The 21888-nt window shown below is 34.2% G+C and overlaps 3 protein-coding genes across 8 annotated transcripts in view; all 3 read right to left on the minus strand.

Moving 5' to 3' along the window:
- The window catches only part of LOC144855805 (SRSF protein kinase 3-like), a 37521-nt gene extending 31151 nt beyond the window's left edge, over nt 1-6370 (minus strand). For 3 of the 4 annotated variants that reach the window (XM_078713745.1, XM_078713747.1, XM_078713744.1), the window contains exons 1-2: nt 6287-6370; nt 6110-6200 (exon numbers count right to left, since the gene is read on the minus strand). In XM_078713745.1, coding sequence (XP_078569871.1) covers nt 6110-6200; nt 6287-6302 — 107 coding nt within the window. In that variant the 5' untranslated portion in view covers nt 6303-6370. Of the gene's footprint in view, nt 1-309; nt 571-6109; nt 6201-6286 lie in introns of those variants that run through there. The other variant, XM_078713746.1, reaches the window with a different exon arrangement.
- Nucleotides 6371-7308: 938 nt separating this feature from the next.
- Nucleotides 7309-16126, minus strand: LOC144855473 (coatomer subunit gamma-2-like). Its single transcript, XM_078713348.1, has 21 exons — nt 15986-16126; nt 15535-15587; nt 15264-15416; nt 14896-15051; nt 14291-14383; nt 13751-13954; nt 13353-13393; nt 13197-13251; nt 12557-12703; nt 12131-12241; nt 11569-11742; nt 11116-11359; nt 10927-11002; nt 10721-10824; nt 10475-10603; nt 10265-10327; nt 9709-9851; nt 9237-9405; nt 9006-9103; nt 8465-8600; nt 7309-7972 (listed from the first exon to the last, which is right to left on the minus strand). The coding sequence occupies exons 1-21, from the start codon at nt 16023-16025 to the stop codon at nt 7743-7745; spliced, it is 2619 nt and encodes an 872-aa protein (XP_078569474.1). The 5' UTR covers nt 16026-16126; the 3' UTR covers nt 7309-7742.
- Nucleotides 16127-16438: 312 nt separating this feature from the next.
- Nucleotides 16439-21571, minus strand: LOC144855312 (uncharacterized). 3 transcript variants are annotated; one of them, XM_078713132.1, is made up of 8 exons: nt 21451-21571; nt 20528-20639; nt 19968-20116; nt 19559-19626; nt 18992-19121; nt 18653-18728; nt 18380-18447; nt 16439-17925 (listed from the first exon to the last, which is right to left on the minus strand). In XM_078713132.1, exons 2-8 carry the CDS (start codon nt 20628-20630, stop codon nt 17914-17916), a joined length of 606 nt encoding a protein of 201 aa, XP_078569258.1. In that variant the 5' UTR covers nt 20631-20639; nt 21451-21571; the 3' UTR covers nt 16439-17913. The 3 variants fall into 3 exon arrangements, with proteins under 3 accessions (XP_078569258.1, XP_078569256.1, XP_078569257.1); XM_078713130.1 differs by having other exon boundaries at nt 19968-20125; XM_078713131.1 differs by having other exon boundaries at nt 19968-20125; nt 20528-20642; nt 21451-21565.
- Nucleotides 21572-21888: the final 317 nt, after the last annotated feature.

Here is a 21888-nt window from a genome sequence, read left to right on the forward strand (position 1 = left end):
GGGTATGGAATGGTATGGTACTCTATTGCTTAGCAATAACACAACATTTCAAATATGGTAAGTTTTAATGTATAACTACAAATGTTTTTAGGGATGGACCTCGACTTCATAGAACACGTCCAGAGCATTAAATACGTCTTTAGAATTTTAGAGTGTCGTATAACAACAGACTAAGCCATCAGTTCCAGATTGCTGGAAAAACAATGTACTGTTAGATAAGCATGTGGCCTTGGACTTGCAGAGTTGTTTATGAGACAATGCTCGGCATTGTGTTTATAGGCTTAAGTTGAACTACAGGGCCAGACTCACCTTTGTTCTCCCACCTCAGCCATGGCTCCTGTAATCACAACCCACGTCATGAAATAATCAGCCTAGAAAAACATACTCTACATAAAAACTTGTGTTTATTCCAGTTATTGTATATAATTCCAATGCTTGATCATACAGGCACACTGCACACTGCCATGAGAAACGCAGCTAAATGCTACAACAGACCTGTGAAAGGCTGTTAGTTCAGAAGTGTGTTCTGCACGCATGAATGAACATGGATAAATACAAGCAAACAATAGACCAGCAGTCACGAAGAGGATAAACATAGATACAAAAAAAATTGTGAAACGACGGAGAAGAACGTAGACAAACACGACAAAGGAGAAAAATAAAACGATATCGTCTCGTTAGATTTAAGCAAATTCAATGAGTTGTATACAAATGTTTAAATTGCCATTTGATCCTAAATTAGAGTTCATGAATAATCAATAAGTCATGAATATTTATCATATAATTTGAATATTCATTACTTTCAAATTATTGTTACCAGGTGTGAACAAACATAATCGGATAATTATCATTCTGATACAAATGTTTTAATTGTCAATAAATTATCAAAAATATTATCAATCATTACTGTTAATGTTGTAATTATTGTTATAATTAAAAAAATGATTTTTATTTTAAGTAATTACAGTACTGTATACAGAACTTACATTTTAAATGTATATTTATTGCAATTGAAGATTGACACAAACAGTACATTTCAAAGAATAAACACTGTAATCCAATTAATGTCTACAGTATTTGCAGACATATAATTTGACAAAATTTGAGGTAAAGTTCACGCTACTTAACTCAATACTGCGACACTCGCTCGGTAACGACATTACATAGGTCGTCTCGGAGTCAACGCAGGCACGAGCAACCAAACGCGCAATCAATAATGGTTGAAAGCATATTGGAAAAGTGAAGCCATTAAAATAATAATCGCATAAACATAATTTTTTTGCATATATTGAACAGACTTCTTTCTAACCTTAATTGAGAATAGAAACCAAGAAATACTATAAACGTTCTATCACAAATAACGATCATTTAACCATGTCTAATTCTCTAAAAACCAATAATTTAAAAAATATTTTAAAAGATTAAAACAAAATCAGTTACCCGTGGACATGGATATGCTCCATTTGTTGTTAAACTTTATAAAAATTAGCTTGCATGCAACACAAAAATAATTATTAAATTTAACCAAATGCAAAAATAATTTCATATTGGATACATTATTCACTGTACATTCATAAAATAGAAATGTTTGTTTATGGACATTGAGGGCAGTATACACTTTGTATATTGTTTATAAAAAGATAATACTTTTAAATGTTACTTCTTTTTCTTGTCTTCAAGAAGTAAGAATGTACAGATTCTTTGAGTAAGGCATTTAATTTTATTTGTACTTTAAATATTATGATTTTGAAGATTTTGGTTAAAACAAGATTGGAGTGGAAGTTATTCTAAAAAATTCTTCCCTGAATTTTGTAAAAATCCAAGCAAACAATCGTATTGCAAACAAATAGGTATTAGGCCTTATTATAAAACAATTGTACTTGAACAAATAACATTGACTAGCCTATTACCATTTATTATTATGAAGCTAATCTTAATATATCATAAATATATTAACAGATTACACAGTGGCCATGATGTCGCATGCAATAACATTAATTACAGTACATTCAAAATTTATAATAGTAACCAATCTAGGATGTACACCCTTGGGTTGGCACATACTGTTAATGTCTAGCTTTCCACGAAACTGCTTCCATAAATTAAATACTTAATTTTTTGGGAAGCATTTCTATGATTCAAAATGTCTACAATTATTATTAATTACCATGTAATAATCTATGAATTATACAGTAGGTTTATAGTAATAGTATACAGTACTGTAGTTACGGAATATCTGTGAGCATTATTTTTGGTCGACCCATACTCTGGGACTATTCACACAAGGGACACTCTATTAAGGGGACACTTTCCTGCAAAACGAACAAGGGGTAGAGGTACAGTATAATCACAAAGGTGTCCCCTTAATAGGTAACTAATAAGTTTACTGTAATACTAAATTGTATTATTATACTATATAATTTATACATGTACAGAAATCAAGGGGACACTTTCCTACGAAACGAACAAGGGGTAGGGGGTACAGTATAACACAAAGGTGTCCCCTTAATAGCGGTTAGAACTAATAAGTATACTGTACTACTAAATTGTATACAATTATTTATACATGTACAGAAATTATTATTCAATGTTTCATTTTAACTGTGGTAATAAACATAATATTAATAACAAAAACCACATTGTTTTCTTTATGTATAATTTCCACCTGTGACGTAAATTACAATAAAACTAATTTATCAACCAGATCTATTTCCATTTATTTGCTTCATCAATTCCATATGTCAAAGGTCACCTATGCATGCTTATGAGTCATTGGGTGTTGGAAATGTTGAAATTAATAGGCCTAAAAGGGTTTATTTATATAAATATAAATAACATAACAAAACAGGATTTAGCCTACCTTTGGATATAACTCCGCCCTTAAATTAGGAGAATTGGTTTTAAAACATGATCTTTGGTTACATATCTACATCCTGGTCCTCAGTATAATCCCCTCCCCCTCTCCAAAACTCAGTCATTGTTAAAAAGGGTTTATAAGTCATCCCTCCAAGGAACTTCACAGTATAATTCCACATGCATAATATACCAATGTCAAAGGTCATTCCAACCTCATGTTATGAGTCATAGTATGTGTTTAGAGAATGTTATAGTGGATAAAAAGATTGAATAATTATTTAACATAAAATAATTAATAATCCTTTCAATAATAAAATCATTTGTATTATGAATAATAATGTCAAACGTGAATAAATAAACATAATTTGTTCATATTTATACACATCATTGTTAATGTTTAAAAACATATCTCACACTGTGTCTACAATGAATGGAATTTCACAACTAATATGATGAAATTAAAAACATAAGGACAGTATATTAATATTGGATTATAAATTAGAAATGATAATCTGTATTAATCCATATTTTATGTGTGTATTAAATTATAATTGACATTATTAAACATTAATTATGCAAGCTGCCAAGATTTCCATATTTCTAATTTCATAATGTAGTAAAATAGATAAGCAATATTGATATTCCTTTTTTATACCGTTTTTATTGTTCACGGTTTCGTCATTTTTTGTGCATATATATTAACAAAAGAAAATATTTTTGTAAATACAATTTTTAAATTTTAAAGCAGCTGGTTTCACATTTGAAATAAATGCCCTTGAATAGGAGTAAGAGTCTAGGGAAGAAGTGGCTTTATCAGTCAGGAGGCAGTGGTACATCCAGGATTTTGAAATAGCGGGGTCCAGGGCCGGGCCTAAAAATGGTGAAATGAAATGAAGGGTTGAGCATACTTAGATGTCCTATATTTTGCATTACAATTTGCGAAATTTAGGGGGGGGGGGGCCCAAACCTTGGATCCACCTAGGATGGGCACTAAAGTTTACTTTTTACAGGTCAGACTTCCGACTGACCCAGGTGTTTAGTTAAGAAACCTCTTTTAATAACGATACCAAGTTCAATTATTAATGCATAATGCATTACCAAGGACATACATTAACAGTATTTATTACCAATAAATGTCACTAATTATTAATTATCACCTTTGACCCATGGCATTGAAAAATGATGTCAATACAATATTCCAGTGTAACAATTGATAATATGCTTCATACTATAAGGTCTGAAAGAGCCGAGTCTATTGTTTATGATATCTAGATATTGATTTTAATATTATAACGATCATATAACAAGAAGCGCAATGTGTGACAGTATTATATAACATTGAATACACATTAACTATCATACATAAAAAGTATACTAAAAGTTTACTTTTTAATAATAATAATAATAATAGTTCATTCTTATATAGCGCATATAAGCAAGCTCTCAATGCGCTGAACATTATTACCCCAGTCATTTCCTGATCAAACACCTATGGAAACATACTCCCATATATGCAGCTAGTAATCAGCGCAAAGTTGTGTCTTGATCTAACCGGGTACCCATTTATACACCTGGGTGGAGAGAGGCAAACGTAAGTAAAGTATCTTGCCTAAGGATACAAGCAATGCGGCGAGAGTTGGATTCGAACCTCGGTCTAACGATCAGTAGTCGAATTTCCAACACACAGCGCCACACAGGTCAGACTTCCGACTGACCCAGGTGTTTAGTTAAGAAACCTCTTTTAATAACGATACCAAGTTCAATTATTAATGCATAATGCATTACCAAGGACATACATTAACAGTATTTATTACCAATAAATGTCACTAATTATTAATTATCACCTTTGACCCATGGCATTGAAAAATGATGTCAATACAATATTCCAGTGTAACAATTGATAATATGCTTCATACTATAAGGTCTGAAAGAGCCGAGTCTATTGTTTATGATATCTAGATATTGATTTTAATATTATAACAACGATCATATAACAAGAAGCGCAATGTGTGACAGTATTATATAACATTGAATACACATTAACTATCATACATATTTTAGAGACAGGGCATTTTTTGTACATGGTATTAAATTATGTCCCCTTAATAGAAGTGTTCTAAATAAGTAAGAAAAATAATCAATTTTGTGGTTATTTCTTGGTTGTAATTTTACACAACAAAAAAAGCATCAGAAATGACAAGTTGACATTAGTGACAGATTTGTTGCTTTTGGCTTCTCCATATTGAATGCCCAGGTAGGCTTATTTGTAAAGTGTGGATAAACGACAACAAACATTGATTGTCACACATAGTAACATACAACCAAGTCATTTCCAGGGAAGGATGCAGGAGGGATGCGTGTTGACGATTAAAAATGAAAAGTTATTAAATACATTTTGACCAATTTTTGACAGACTGTTTATATTTAAATGAAAAAACCTGGATCTGCCCCTGATTGCAGTTGAAGTCTCCTTGACAGGGAAAATTAGTATTCAAAAATTAAAAGAATTTAAAAATAAAATTCTTTTTCAGTATCTATTTACACAGTACTAGGAATGTTGAGTGTCATTGAACAAGTGTCGTTCAGGTTAGATATTAATTAATTAATACCATTTTTTATAAGGTTTTTTTTGTGTGTGTATCAAATAGTTAGCAGCCTACTTATTGTAGTAGGCCTAATTTATGGTAACATGATGGATAAATAATTGTATTTAATGTTTAATTATATCTGGAATAAATTCTTTTATTTTTAAAGTAAACAAACATCAATTAACATAAGTACTAAATATAGCAAAATATTGGTAAAAAATGTATGTGTTGTGTTGACCAGTTAAAACAAATATTTATACGGATATCTAATTATAGTTTTACATGAAAATGGGGAGGTGTCATCAACAATGACTAATTATGACAAGTACAGTAGTATGCCTAGATATTTGTTGAAAAAATTGTACAAACGCATGATGTATCATTAACTTATTTATTGTTAAAAAGAACAAATCTTCACACACAGACAGCATGCTGTTGCCCCCACAAACAAGTTAAAACCAACCCAAACACACTGTGTGTCACAAAAGAGGAATTCCAACTCAAAATTCTACATCAACCAGATTTAATATTCATATTAGCAAGATAATGTTTACAAATATTATATGTATATTATTGCAATCATATGAAACACGTTTTTCAACCTAGCCCAACATATACCATGGGTAGGTAGATGATTGTGTGAAGCGAATAAAAGAGCACGTTACCTGCCCATTTTCTTCCCGCTGGCTCCCTTGTCGTCAGGCTTAGCACGATTTTTGGGCTTCAGCCGTTTCTTCCGGGCTTGAATTGCCATCACTGAAATTATACATATAAACAATTAATAACGGAAATATGAAAAATAGAAACTGAATTATATACATCAGTCCTGTATGATTTCTTACCTTTTCTTGAACTCATTTTTATGGGTTCAACAACACAAATTTGTCTCCGAAAATATGATAATTTGAACAGTACATGCGCATGGAGTTTTGCCAACCGAAAAACACATGTATAAAAAATAAATAGCGCCCTCAATAATTAATCATAATAAATCAAAGATCTTGGGATTAATCACTGGTAACCAATAAAATAATAATTAAATAAATTGATGAACAATACGTATTATAAATAACGTGTAAACAAATGAATTTTAATATAAACAAATAGACACTTGATTATTGTTATTGTTCAGTTGGTAATTTATTTAAACAAAAGTAATAAATTACTTATCTGATAAGTTTATGTGTGACAGTGAAGATTATATCTAATTAATTTAACCACCAATTTTGTTTTATTTTCAATCTATATAAAGCGAAAATATACAATGATTGTACAGTTTCATCTTGTTTGTAGTAGTGAATTAATTTAGAAACTTCTGTTTACAAACCAATTGGAAAAAAAAGTTGGTAAAAGTTACCTTGACAGTTTTAATGTTCTTTACACAAACAGCCGTTTATTAGAATGACTAGCTGACTTCTAGAGGGCCAATTCTCCCTAATTACAGGGTCATATTATTATTTTTTTATTAAGCCGTTAATTATACGAATCAGTTGGTTGCGACTTCATCTCAATTAATAGTTTTTTGTCCTTGATTCCATATTCTTAAAGCCTCTTTTGTACATCTGCTGCTTGCTGAGTGTTCGATTCTCTATCAATGATCAATTTCCAATTTATGACGCGATTAGAGAGGACCTTTCTTTTATCTGCAACGCAATCGTGGTCTCAATTTGACATCACCTTATGTCACTGAATGGTGCGAACATCTGACTGCTCTCAGTGGATGATGATGTCATCATTACACATTACATCACAAATGACAACTATTACAAAACCAGCTTATTTTAAGTCAAAATTAACATGCAACACAGCACACATCATACCAGTTTCGAGAAAGAAACAGTCTCTAAATATAGACACAATTAAGTTATATAGTGTATTCTGTATTTATTGTTGTACATTCATCTACTTCAAATTACATATAAACCAAAGTACTTATAGTATTAAACATGATTTCTATGAAGTCGATTTGTTAGTACAGACTAAACTTTAATATTGAAATGTCAATTTCTTCCATGAGCCAATGATATATATAGATTGGCTTACACTGCAGATGGGGATACTATCATATTAAAAAAATAACAATTAATAAGTATTCAAAATTATTTATGAGATATTGGTCAAACATTTAGTTAACAAATAGCATTTGTCCATAACAAGACTATTGTATAAGCTGTATTAATACAACCACAGGCCCATTAATGCTTAGTTATTTACCTGGGTAGGTTGGTTTCTACCCACAAAAATGAGCAATAAACAACTAAGCCAAAACGGCCCCTACGAGACTACTTCCACGATGAATCAACCTACAGACGAAGCAACAACCTCACTGACAGTCGACTCTGTACTGCGTACCGTTATCTGCATGGTGACTGTGTCCTGTAATGCAAGCCTAGCACGCACCACAACATCATGTCCTCCCCGATACACGCCTGCCATATATAACGAATGCGAGCTTTTGCCTTCCGGAACTTTCTCAGACCTCTCGCATGGTTGCATACCAAGGAAACTGATTACATTCTTCACAGCATCTGAAAATGACGAGTTGGTAAAAAATTAAAAGACGAAAAGAGACGATTAGACAGTGGTTTGAGGAATGTAAGGGTACTTGGGGGTGTCCCGAGGCATACTCGTCATTCACCTAATGTGAATACCTAAGAGGACACTTTGTTTGATCCCAAGGGTGTCCCCTTAATAGAGGTTCTAGTGTATTTGTGTTGGACGTTGGATTACTGATCATGAGATCGTCGTCCGAATCCAACTGTCGCCGCATTGCTTGTATCCTTAGGCAAGACATTTGCCAGGTGTATAAAATGGGCACCCGATTTAGATCAAGACACAACTTTACGCGGATTACTAGCTGCATTATGGGAGTATGTTTTCATACGTGTTTGATCCAAAAAATGACCGGGGCAATAATGTGAAGCGCATTGAGAGCTTGCTTTTATGCGCTATATAAGAATGAACTATTATTATTATTAATCTACTGCAATAAACCAAGTAAAAACATGAATTAATTTTACCTTCAAGTGTCTTAGATGCAAGAGCATAGGTCTCCTCCACCTCATTCTCGTCACCGATTTCATCCCAAGATGCACCAAAGTTAGGCTTCATAACCCTCTGCATGTAATCTGATACCATCACTTCTAGATCCTCAAGCTGAAAATAATTTATAATAACGTCTCATGTAGTAGGCGGGGCAAATTATTATCTAAAAATGTTACACATGCAAATATATTTAAAACAGAGATATTGCTTGTATTCTTAAGCTCTGCCAACACTATCAAACTAATTTGACACAAAAAGTGTGATGTGCCCAAATATGGTAATGATATGACATCATCATGTCCATATATGGGCACATCACTTTTTTTGTCACATAAAGTTTGATAGGGTAGGCAGAGCTTAAGCTTTGTCTAAACTATCAAACTAGTTTGACAAGAAAAGTGTGATGTGTCAATATGGTACTGATATGCCCAAATGTGGTAGTGATATGACATCATCATGTCCATATATGGGCACACCACATATTTTTCGTGCATCAGTAGTGATAATAACACTTACAACATATTCATCTTCGTAACCATCGTCGTCTGGCTCTCCTGTTGTTGGGTCGCAATCCTTGACGAGGAATTTAAATGTATTGCTAAATGTGCAAGACACTGAAATATAAAAAAAATGGTATTACAACTTGTATAAAAACTGTTGTTCCTGGTTGGTTATATTTTAAGCATGGTATAGGGTGGTCCTAGATAACTAAGTATGGTGTCTAATTAGAGGTGGACTGATTCCTACCTGACATTGGGTCTTCTGGTATCTTAACAAGTGTATATGTTGTTCCAGGTTGGTTATATTTTAAGCATGGTATAGGAACATGGCTTATCACTTCAAAATCATCCGTCGGTTCCATCGCCACAGTAACATTTTCAAGCTGTTGGTCATTCAGTGTGTTTGTACAATCAAACTTAAAATATATAAAAGAAACAATTAATTACAATGAAACTTGATGGTAACGCCATACAAAACAATGTTAAGACATCTCAATTTAATTCTGAAAAGTTCACATTTTCACCTTGTACACATACATAGGCCACACATGTAGCACTCAGTATTATATTAAGTTTAGCTTAGGTGTATGGCCTATGCTAAAGCCAGCACATGTGATGCATATATAACACTGTATTACAGAATTTGCCTATGATACGGTAGAAATTATTGATACTGGACAGATTACGTCATCAATAATTTGAAAACAATCAGCTCTTACCTGGAATACAATATATTCAGCAAATGTGTGTTTGATACAATTAACCACATATTCTGTTTCTGATTCTGTAAGTTCAGCTGGAGTTGATGAGGACTTGAACAAAGGTCCAAGGTCAGCAAATTCTGGTATAGCAGCCAGTTGACCTGCAAATTACATCATATAAAAATGCTGTAATAATACTAATTTATGAATACATTATGACCAAGCAGGAGGCAGAATATACTTATACTACTATAGCTCCTATTGTTACGAAGCTTGTGATTTGCGACCAATGTATTTATTTGTTGCTGGTCCTCGTCAGGACATAGAAAGCACAAAACCTGTGTGTGGTAATAGAGAGAGAAAGCATCAAACCCATAGATCTCAGACTCTCTTTCCCAGACGTGCTTTGGGTCATCGAGCATGGACCTATGAATTAGTCAAGTTTACAAATTCCTATTTCTAACAACGGTAGTACTATAGCTTTGCGTGTGGTACTGCTTCTTAATGCTTATGTCCTCTGGGAATATAACTGCCTACAGGTGCGGTGCGAAAAACATTTTGAAACCATACTTACCAGCATATATTTCTTGTCTTGACGCCGCACTCTTCTCTTGGCCTTTGGCTGAGGTTGCCTTTTCTATCAAATTGAAAAAAAAATTATTCTCATTAACAGAAATTAAATAAAAAAATCAGGCACTTTGTTAGCCCTGTAGATAATCCTAGTGCCCTGTAGATAACCCACTATGATCGTCAACTAAATTACTTGAAGTCAATGCAAGATTACCTTGTATCTTTTGTTCTATAAGTGGTACAGCTTGAAGTGGGACAGTCTTCATATCAAATGGTTTCTCGGTCGGCTCGATGGTGTAGTTGTGTAGCGCCCTCTCTAGTCCAGCAATAGACACATTTAATTCTAACATAAAATAAATGCATGAATCACTGTCAGTCATTTTTGTGTGCAAACTGTTATTTGGTTGAAAGCCATTATGGCACAATGTTTGGAGAGCAGAGCATTATAGTGTATACTTACCATTCAAAATGTAAGCCGAGTTGAGTTGCTTCTGCTGCTCTTTGAGAACAGATAAGTAGAATGTGGCTCTATCTCTAACTTCATCATCTCCATCCAACAAACACCTACAAAAACAGTATTGAATATAATTCGTATGTTGAATATTATAAAGAAGAAAAAATTGGTACCTAGGTCAGTTTGTTTCAAAATGTATATAGTTTTCTCACCTTTCAAGAAGAACAGTGACACTGGGAAGTAAGCTCTCACAGTGGGCACCAAACTTGGCCAATGAAGTAACAGCAGCTATGGACCAAGAGAAACAAAATAATGTAAAGAGAGGACAACTTAAGAAATGCCAGAGGAACCAACTTGAGGAGCGACAAGAACGTGTTTGAATATAATCAATAAAATCTCACCTGCTCGGATTGAAGCATTCTCAAGTATGACTCTGTTATAGATGAACCGAATGTACTTAGACGGTGATGAGGTACGTGGTCCCTCACGGCCAAGCAGATGCAAGATACGAGTTGCCAGTGACGTGTGTTCACAATCTTCAATGAACTCGCACAAATGGGCTAGCCCGTCCTCCTTGGCATCGGCATTCTCCTCCACAATAGACATGATTGTGTCCACAATACTTCTCTTATAGTCAAAACCACCCTAATGAGAAAAATAAAATGTTACTATACATGTTATACTATAGGTAACAATAATAATAATTGTTACATCAAGCACAATCGTGTCAGGAGCAAGCACTAAAATTACAATAATGTGTTTTTTCTAAGAACTAAGGACTAGAAAATTGTACACCTAGCTAGCCCATCCACCTCAGCATCTAATAATTTTCTTATATACTATACTTTCCTTACCTCATCTCGAAGCATGGAGGAGAGAAAGTTCATCATCACTTTGTGTTTCTTGGGGAACTTCATGCAAAGTGACTTGATAGCCTCGACTACCACAATCTTAAACTCATCTGAGATCTCCGACATGAATGATGATATCTGCTTCATTAGACGGTCAACACTGCTTTCGCTTCCAGTCTATTATTTATGTTATTAAATACAATCAAATAAAATTATTGACTTTAAAAAACATAAAAATAAGATATTTTGCTTCAAAATCATTATATTAATAAGTAAATTTGGCTGAAATCTTAAGTAAAACATTAGGATTACTAACTTAGTGATAATATTAGAGTTGAACCTCTAGTAAAGGGACATTTTGAGAACCAACAAAGTGTTCCTTAATAGGAGTTTCACTTGAATAAATATTTACTCTAGTGATAAAACATATATTTACTCTAGTTAGTTTCGTGCGAAAGTATCTTCTTTAAAAGGTGTGTCCCTTTATTTGGGGTCTCCCAAAGGATAGGTTTTACTGTGCATGACGTAATCGCTGCAGAAAATTGTTAAAAAGAAATAAACTTACCTTGAGTAAAGTGGTAATAGCCAGAGTAGCAATACTTCTGTTACTATCAGTGATCAGGTTCTCCAAGTCAAGATTACATGCAGTGACTGCTGCTGGGTGTGACATAGCAACCTGCCATGGTAACAATAAACAATTCATTAAGTAACAACAAATAATGTAGACCTACAAAACTGTACTGTACTCTGTACAGTACTCAATACACTTTGGGGTAAACATTAAAGTGGAATCACAACATAGAACCTTGGATAGTTGGATTGCTAATAAACAACTAAACCCAGGGGCCTCAGAGTTTAAGGGGTCCAGAGCATGTGCAGCCCAAATGCAACTACACAGTGTTGGAGGGTCCCTTAGGAATGCTAAACCAGGGGGCTTTGTCCACTGCGTTACGTCATTGTTCTAAGCTACAAATAAAAACAGGAATCTAACCTTATTTAGTGTTCTGGTGGCAGCATAACGCAGCGTTGGCTTAGGTGAGCTGAGGAACAGTTGTAAGACAGACACAGCGGGAGCTAGCTCCCTAGCGGTCGTGTTCTTCATGTTCACAATAGCTTGGGCTGCTTCATATATAACCATCTATAAAAGAACATCAGATAAACAAAAATATATTAGTGGACCTTATGAAATTATATACAGTAGAATGAATATTAAAGGGGGTCACGACTTAAAGTTCAGTGAACTTACTGTGACCTCCATCCACCCACATTTAATATATGTTGTGTAAATTATATATATATATAAGTGAGTGGAAAAAATAAATAAACGAAACGAAACCCTTTCAAACTCAAGTGTCTCTTTAATGTGGGTGTTCATTTTAATATGGTTGGCCATAGCGTGTTGCCCTTTGTTTTTTCCATAGTAATGTGCCCTCCGGCCTCCTTTTTTCTCAGTTGAATAGGGGTGTTCGAAAGGAGGGGTTCTACATTAATTTTAAAATAAATCACAAACCTGCAGTTTCGCAATTTTCAACACAGTGAATTCAGTCTGCATGTTGCATTGTGGGATAATATAGACTTATGGGTAATTTTCTTATAATTAAATCTACTTATTGTTGAAAGTGACAACTTACCTCACTCTTGTGACGTAGACAGCTCTCAATGTAGTCAAACAAAGGTCCATCATGTCTACAAAATAAGAAATATTTATTTAATGAGATGTATGGAAAAAGATATTCAATCATTAATCCTCAGACCTTGGTTTAATTATTCATAAAAAAATTACTCACCCATCGTCTTCTTCATTAAGTAGCTTCGACACAATGCGAATCTAAACAAAAAGTAGAAAGTCGTATTAGTTACTGCGCATACTATCATTTCCTATGTACACTTTGTTAGATTTTTAAATAAACTAGATATTTATGGGCCTGTTAGTTATTTACTTTTAGTTCCAACCCATTAAAGGTAGCGATAACTGTGCCATGAAACCAACTTAAGACGGGTAAATAACGGGCCCTATGTTTTGTTACCTAAAGGAAACTTAGTACACTAGATCAAACTTAGTACACTAGATCAAACTTAGTACACTAGATCAAACTTTGTACACTATATCAAATTTTGCCAGCTCTTAGGACATCAATTATATTGTCGGCTCTCTGGCCACTATGGTCTTGCGTAGGCTACTTACCAGCAGGCAAGCAGCATAGGGAGACTTAAGCGAGTGCTTGGTGTACTTGGTGATCAGCTTGGAGACAGCAAGACGATCATTCTTTCTGATGTGGTAGAGCAGGCCTAGAGCATGGTACTGCACCATGACGTTATCACTGGACGCTGCTTCAGTAGCCTCGTTCAACCACCTCTTCACTACATCATGGTTGCCCTTCATCAGATGCTAAAAAATGCACATAAATATTAGTAACAATTACTTTACCAAAATCATTACTATAATAGACATATTTACAGGATACATTGAGGTACTACATTGTACATATAACAAAGTTTGATAAATAAATGTATTGAATTACAATAGAACATTAAGGGGACACCTACAAGACCTAACAAAGTGTCCTCTTAGGTGTTGACCAGAAGTTAAAATATATATTGTCGGTGTCCCAAAGAAGTGGTTCTACTATGTACAAATTGAACTAAAGACAGATTTTGATTTTGTCAAAAACATGAACACTCGGACGTCATAATTATTAATAATTTTAATTAAAATGATAATTACCAATGAGGAAGCAAGAGCGGCACTAGAGACAGCATGAACCTTGTCCACAATAGCTTGCTTCATGTAGCGCTCAATGGCCTGCAGCATGGTAGACTGTTAAGGTATCAAACATTATGGGTCAATAAATAGGGTTCTTACAGCTGTGATCATAGTATGTCAGGTGTTGTTACATGATCAGGTGGACCTTGTTGTTCAACCTTTCAAAAGCTCACCTTATAAGTAAGGCAATCTACCAACATGACACTGAGCTCACCTTGCTGAGATAGGAACTTGTAACAGTCCTTTGATCTTATGTCTGGCTGTGACAAATACCAAAAGTACTGTACTATGTACATATTCTCCGTGACGCACGATGGCATGGAACTGATTGTGTCACAGCCACGATAAACCCTTTGATCTCAGCATCCTCTTGTCAGATTGCCTTGATCTGATAGGGTCACTTTTAATTTAAATTAAGCTGGCTGTCAATTAATACTAATTTCCTAATGTATTTATTAATTAATAATTTTGACCTCGATAGAAAAAAATATGTTGGAAATTTTTGCTAAAATTTTGCTACTTAAGTGCTCCGATTTCTCTTTCAACGAGAAGTAAAGGTAACTTACGTCCGTTATCTTGCACAAGGCTCTGATGGCAGGAGCTCTGTACGCATCTTCCTTGCCAGTCATGTCTTTTGTCAAGCTACTCGTCACAATGATGACATCTTCTGAGATAGTTGCCATCTCTTTGATCAGCAGGTACACCATACGACGAAGAGTCACCTGTTGATATCAAAATATATAGAATATAATTTAGACACTTTCATGATTAAAGCTGTCTACACTTTCAAATGTTATGTGCCTATATACATGATGTCATATCAATACCATATTTGGACTACCACGATCAGCACGCCATACTGAACCTTTTTAAGGCTTATTGCCCCATGGGATAAAATTTGAATTTTACAACTTGGGACCTCTGTACTACTTACATCACTAGATTGGAAAAGTTTTGTCATAGCAAAGAAAGCCTCTGTTGCCTCGTTGGTTCCAATGTGTTCCCCTTGATTTATCACGTACATGATCTTGGTTAAGGTATGACCGCAACGACGTGGGTTGATTGGCGTATCATTGAATGTTCGTGCCTGAAAGAAAATGTAAAGTATTCATGTACAAACAAAAAAATTTCATTATTTAGGCCCTAAGTCATATCATATTTAACTAATATTAATTCAAAACTTGATTAGGTTTGTACCAACTTACCTCTTGCAGCACAGTACTTTTGTCCAAGCCTTGAAATGGATTGTTAGAGCCACCTGTATGATAAAATCAGACAATGTTTAAATAAGTGACAATACAATAGGCCTACCTATAGGCCTAGGTTTGAATATTATGCAGTACACCACACAGACAGGTGCAATCGATTGTTGTATATGAATAATGGAATATGTATATTAATAGCAAATATAATATATAGGACTATGTGTTGAATAACGAATGAATTGATAACGTTTGCGACATGACTATCTAGCTAGGCCTAAGCCTTACAAACAAGGTGGGAAAGTGCAGACGGAAAGCATTATTCACCCATGGATCCAAGTTCAAAACCGGTGTGAGAAAGCAAACAAACTGGCCTAGCTTGCAAGTTGATAAAAACAATTATACACTCAACTATGAACGATAAAAATTTAAAAATCAAAGAAAAAAAACATACCATCTTCATCATCTTTCTTATCTCTTCGTAACATATGCATGGTTTTGGGTAATTTGATGAATTATGCTAGCTAGGCTCCACAATTTTGACTCCCTTCGTACGTGTCTTTTTTTCGCACACGGCAATAATAAGCCACGTCACTTTTGATCTCTGCGCAGGTGAACTACGCATTATGGTTCCCGGTGTGGTTGGTGGTGGTGTGTGGTATATACTGTGTGAATAGCATTGAGTTTGCTATGTATTTTTAACAATACATTTTTAAATGATTTTGTCCTTTTTTAAATGGACAAAATATACCAAAAAAATATTGTATGCAAGTCCATATCCGACATAGGCCTAATATAAAATTTAAAGGGATCCAAGAACAACAATATAGGTACTACAAGTATTTATTGTTACGAATGACACATAGGGCTACTTTTAAATAAATACAATAAACATACTCATTTCCAATTATTAAAATGCTTTTATTATTTTTCTTTTTTACAATACTTTACTGTAAGCAACATATTTTATTCATTTTATTTGACAAACTTTTTCATTCTATTTTTAGCATTTTATTTGACATACTTGTGTAATTCTATTTTGAGGTACCCCATGCATTGTTCCAGTAGAGTAGCCTTTTTGTAGAGCATGAATACCCTTTTAAATTATCCCCCCACCCCCAAAAAAAATAAAATAATATACAGTGCTTTCAAATAGCAATAGCAGTAGAGTTTAATAAGTCATTGATTTACTAAAAAAAATAATTTTAACGATTTAGAAAAAATTTACGAAAGGAAAATCTCATAAATTCATGATTCAATGTTTTAAAGCACAAAAATGTAATCAAAATATTGACAGAGGGAGTGAGTCATGTTAATGTAAGTGTACTCTAATACTAAATTATACAGGTCAAAGTTTACAAAACAATTACTGTATTACAATATAAATAATACAGCAGAATCCTTTAGGACACCTCAATTCAGGGGACACTCATCTATTATGAGGACATTTTGGTGTCCCTTGAATAGGGGGTTCTATTATGTATTAAACAGCTATTCAGTTTCATAGAACAGAATATGGTTTTAATTTTATGAATTTTATTACAAGCATATTCATTTCAAAGCCACACTAACATATTTTTTACACAACTAATTTTTTAAACAAAGCACCAGCTAATATTTACATTAATTTCAAGTATACAATATATAAAAAAAATTGTATTTAATTAAAATTATGCCCAATAGAAATGGCTTTGAAATTTCTTCAATTTCTTTCCCTAAATTATGTCCAATTTGTTGTCCTCATGTAGTCCTATTGTGTATTCAGTTTTAGTCGGACACGAGTCAGCTCAACAATCATAAAGCAATCAGCTGTTGATCTGTTCGGAAGTGGCTATCAGTAAGGTCAGCGAGGTCAATGAAACGGACAACCGTGCATGTAATTTATTCATTTTCTATCAACCGTGCTTCCTAGTGTTACATTTTCTATCGGCAACGGTGGACTGTGAATGTTTCTTGAAACATTTTCCTTTAAGCTTGTGGTGCTTGACCGCTTGTGGTGCTTGAACGCTTGACCGCTTGTGATGCTTGACTGTTTGTGATGCTTGACCGCTTGTGATGCTTGCGTTGACAGAGATATTAGACAGATTGAGGTTGATACACTCTGTCATCTTCGGCTAATTTCACGTCTGTGGTGATGGTGCTGAAAAGGGGCTTTGATGCTCTCCTTGTGCAAAAGAGTCCCTTTCATCAACATGTTACCCCAACAGTGGGTCTCATACTGATAGAACACTCGCACTGAACATTGTATCATTTGTCCACATTATCAATCTATCCAGCGCTTAACTGTAAAATGTTACAAGACACGTCTGATGGCGTCTTGGATAACATGAACAATAATTCTGTCATCCGCACAAATCCAGCAAAGAACATAATACACGTTGACTAGAAGGTCATCTAATGGTAAAGATATACAAATGATAGAGTAATAATCTAAAGAAGAGATTGTTCTAAAATGTTGACAATGAAATATACAGTAAAACCCCTAACAAGGGGACATCTTCGAGAACAGACAAAGTGTCCCTTTAATAGGGCTGTATCTTGAATAGGGGTTTGGTGTAGTGTTAAAACATATATTGCCCTCATTCATTTCCTTCTTAATGGAGTGTCCCCTTAATGGGGTGTCCCCTTAATAAGGGTGTCCCCTTAATAGGGGTGTCCCCTTAATAGGGGTGTCCCCTTAATAGGGGTGTCCCAATGGAGGTGGTCTACTGTATATATACCGTACTGGGCTCCTACACTTGCACAGATTAACCATTTGTATATTATTTATTATTATTATTATAGTTATCGTTTTTTTCTATCTACCATCCCGAAATTGATGTGACCTTGAAAGTTGCATTATACAAACCTGATTGGTGTATGCGTACATCGTACTCTGTTGACCCGTTTGATCAGTCGCTATTAGATTGGTCGTATCTAAGAAAAAAATATTCACAATGATAATCTGGCCTAGCATAAAAAATTCAATCGAAAGCTCTGTCTACACTATCAAACTAGTTTGACAAAAAAAGTGTGATGTGCACAAATATGGTAGTGATATGACATCATCATGTCCATATATGGGCAAATTCATGATAAAACAAAAATAAATTTAAATGAGAATGAGTTTTGTTAAACTTACTAAATTCTTCACTTATTTCTTCCATAATTGGTTGTTCTGCAGCGGTCATTCCACTGCTTTTCTCACCTTTTACAGACTAAAAAAAGTAATTAATAATTTACTATATATGGTATTGTTATTTCTGAAAAATATGGTTATACTGTATTACATCTGTATGCAAGTTCTAGAGGTATGAACGGCAGGCTAGTGATCTGGAGGTCGTGGGTTCGATTCCAACCCAGGCATTTTTTTTTCTCAATATGTACTTATCATAAAGTACAAGCAAAAATCTGACAAAATTGTAATATATAATTAATATTATGTAATTAATTATCAACAATATAATAAATTAGTTCTTACATCTCTGTATTTCTGAAGGTAAACTTTCAGAGGCTCAACGTAATTATCAAAGCCTAGATTTGACATCGCAAACAAGATGTCTTCGCCGTTGATTGTCTTTCGTTTCTCTTGATGGCATCGTTCACTTGCTCTTAGGAGACGGTTAAGAAATTACAAACAAATAAAAAACCAAACCAAATGTTTTTTGAAATATTTAAATGCAAATATACTATCATTTTATATTGTCATCAAAACAACCACCCCACTCAGCGACCTAAATCTAGCAATTAACGGTGAACTCTCCAAAACAGACATTTGCTAAAGCTCTGTCTACACTATAAAACTTGATGCAACAAAAAAATGTGATGATGATGTCATATCACTACCATATTTAAGCATATCACTACCATATTTGGGTACATCACATTTTTCTGTCACAATAGTTTGATAGGGTAGAGCGATTGAGTTTAGCAGAGGTTTTGATCTTAAGAGTTTTGTCTGTGTACAAACAACAAGTTTTAAATATTTTTTTAAATATTTGATAATAAATGCTGTGCAAGCAGGGCATTCATTCAAATGAAAGGATACTCGCTGGTGATGAAACTGATGAACTCCGACACGCATTCTTGAACGCACTCCTTAGCTTCCTTAGAAATCTAGCAAAGACAAAATATATTACACACTCCTTAACTTTCTTAGAAATATAGCAAAGACAAAATATATTACACACTCCTTAACTTTCTTAGAAATCTAGCAAAGACAAAAGATAATAGAGGTCTTATAGGGATTTCCCAAGGGAGGGGTTCTACCATTAGTAAAAAAAAAAGCTGGAAAATGTGGGTTTGTCCCACTTTTGTTTCCATACATTGTTCCATTAACACTGTAATTTGTATACATCTTTATACATACATACTTTTAATATTGTTTTTTCATCTGGTTACAATTCATGGAAAATGTAGAACTGTATGCTAGTGTTAGAACTATAAGAATAATTTACCTTTCCATTTGGTGGTATGGAAGTCTTCATTATTCTGGCAACATTAGCAATTGGTAGAAACCGATCCTGTTCTCTCAGTGGTGGAAACTGTTTCTCCGTCGTTTCTTCATCGAGGGCGTGCACGGATATAGTATCATCGCCATTGTTACCTGCTACAGCTTATGAAAATTATTATTGTGTATCAGTGGAGTTAACAGCCACAAAATGATCGGGGTAATAATGTGAAGCTTTGTGCATTTAGTGGTATTATTATTAAAATAAAAACTAGGAAACGAGTTAAGAAAAACTGGACTCTTTGGGGTGGGGGACTCTATTTAACAGTTGGACAACAACCTAGGTGTTTTGAATAATTAGGGTTTGTTTTATCAATGATTTTCAAAAATGTTTTGTTGTTAAACTAAATAGTGGCAAGAAATTGTGAAAATAAAGTTATTTTGCTATTTTATTTTGAGCTAAGCTCTGTCTATACTATCACACCTTATGTGACAAAAAATGTGATGTGGTGTACATCACACTTTTTTGTCACATAAGTTTGATAGTGTAGACAGAGCTCTATATACCTTCAGCATTCTGGTAGAGTCCTGCAGCAGCAGTTGCCAGGGCATAGTCACCAGAAATTCCAAGAACTTGAGTACCATCATTTGATTGTTCAGAAGACTCCATATTGGCTTCCTTCTGTCAAAAAAACAAAACATTGAGTATACTTTGTGCTTTCCACATGTAGAGTAGAGCCCAAAAAGGATGATATAAATTTGGAATATTTCTGTCTTTTTCTTTTTATAATTGTGTGTAGAGAAAAAAAAAATTGATACAAAATACAAGAATTTCTCCATAATTTAAAAATCATGCTCTACACAATGTACAAAAATAATATTACTAGGCCCACTAATGCTTGGTTCTCTGGGGTGCAATGCACGTAATTTGACCAATCACAGACACGATGGATTATCCGAACTGTCGCTCGTCATTGGTCAACTCTCTTGTGTTGCGCTTACGTGCAAGCTTAAATAAGGCTTTACCGAGTAGGTAGGACTAATCAATTAATTGTCCTACTCAGACTTACAATAATCAGATCATTATAAAAAAAAATAATATAATTGATGCATTAAAATGCATAATTATTAATAATATTATAATAAAATGCACAAGATTCAAGAAAGATTAGGGCAAGATTAGTACACCCACACGCTGTATTTTTTAAATCTATATAGTTTAGTAGTGAGTCTAGGTAGCCTCCTAGACTAGCCTAGGCCTCAGTCTAAGCCTACTCTTTAGGCTAGGCCTAGGTAGGTGGTTGAGCTGCACACCACCAACAACAAGGACAAAGAGACATCGCTCAGCTCTTCAAAATGGCGTTGGTATTTTTCCTACAATTAAAGTAAATTCATCAAACAAAAGAAGTAAAATTGATAGTTAAATCCATCCCGCGGACTCTTTAAAACCACAGAAAATAAATCCATAAAACTATTGGTCCAATACTTACGGTCTCTGGGCCTAGAGGACAACACTGGTTGGTTGAGATTCGGCAGTCTTTTCAGGGCTCGATAGGGCCGATAACCAGTAAAAACGCACGGTTTTCTTCGCTGTTCAGTGGTTGGTGAGCTTCTGACTTTACAATAGCCATTCGCGACTCAGATGACAAGGTACACATAATGGCTGACGTCACACTTCCTTTGCCCAATGAGAGGTCAAAGACAGATTCGGGAAGTTTTCTCTGATCTTTTTTTCTTATCTCAACATGACTTCCTCATCAATTTATTTATATAAAACTCTATTAATTAATACAATATTATTTAAAAACTAATACTGTATTAATTGTTTATGCAATATATTCATATATCAAATTATTATTAATAGCTAAGTATTGTAATAATAATGAATGATAACAGGGAGATTTTACATCTCCCTGATGATAAAAAAG

The sequence above is a fragment of the Antedon bifida genome, chromosome 11 (assembly GCF_963402885.1).
Source record: "Antedon bifida chromosome 11, ecAntBifi1.1, whole genome shotgun sequence".
Taxonomy (NCBI): Eukaryota; Metazoa; Echinodermata; class Crinoidea; order Comatulida; family Antedonidae; genus Antedon; species Antedon bifida.

Coding starts and splice junctions, on each gene's coding strand:
- LOC144855473 (XM_078713348.1), bottom strand. CDS start 16,025: ATGCATATGTTACGAAGAGATAAGAAAGATGATGAAGATG. Junction 11,360..11,568: donor CCTCCATGCTTCGAGATGAG/GTAAGGAAAGTA, acceptor TTTTCTCATTAG/GGTGGTTTTGACTATAAGAG. Junction 10,604..10,720: donor CTCGGCTTACATTTTGAATG/GTAAGTATACAC, acceptor ATTTTATGTTAG/AATTAAATGTGTCTATTGCT.
- LOC144855312 (XM_078713130.1), bottom strand. CDS start 20,630: ATGGAGTCTTCTGAACAATCAAATGATGGTACTCAAGTTCTTGGAATT. Junction 19,627..19,967: donor CCATACCACCAAATGGAAAG/GTAAATTATTCT, acceptor TGTCTTTGCTAG/ATTTCTAAGGAAGCTAAGGA. Junction 18,448..18,652: donor AGAAATAAGTGAAGAATTTA/GTAAGTTTAACA, acceptor TTTTTTTCTTAG/ATACGACCAATCTAATAGCG.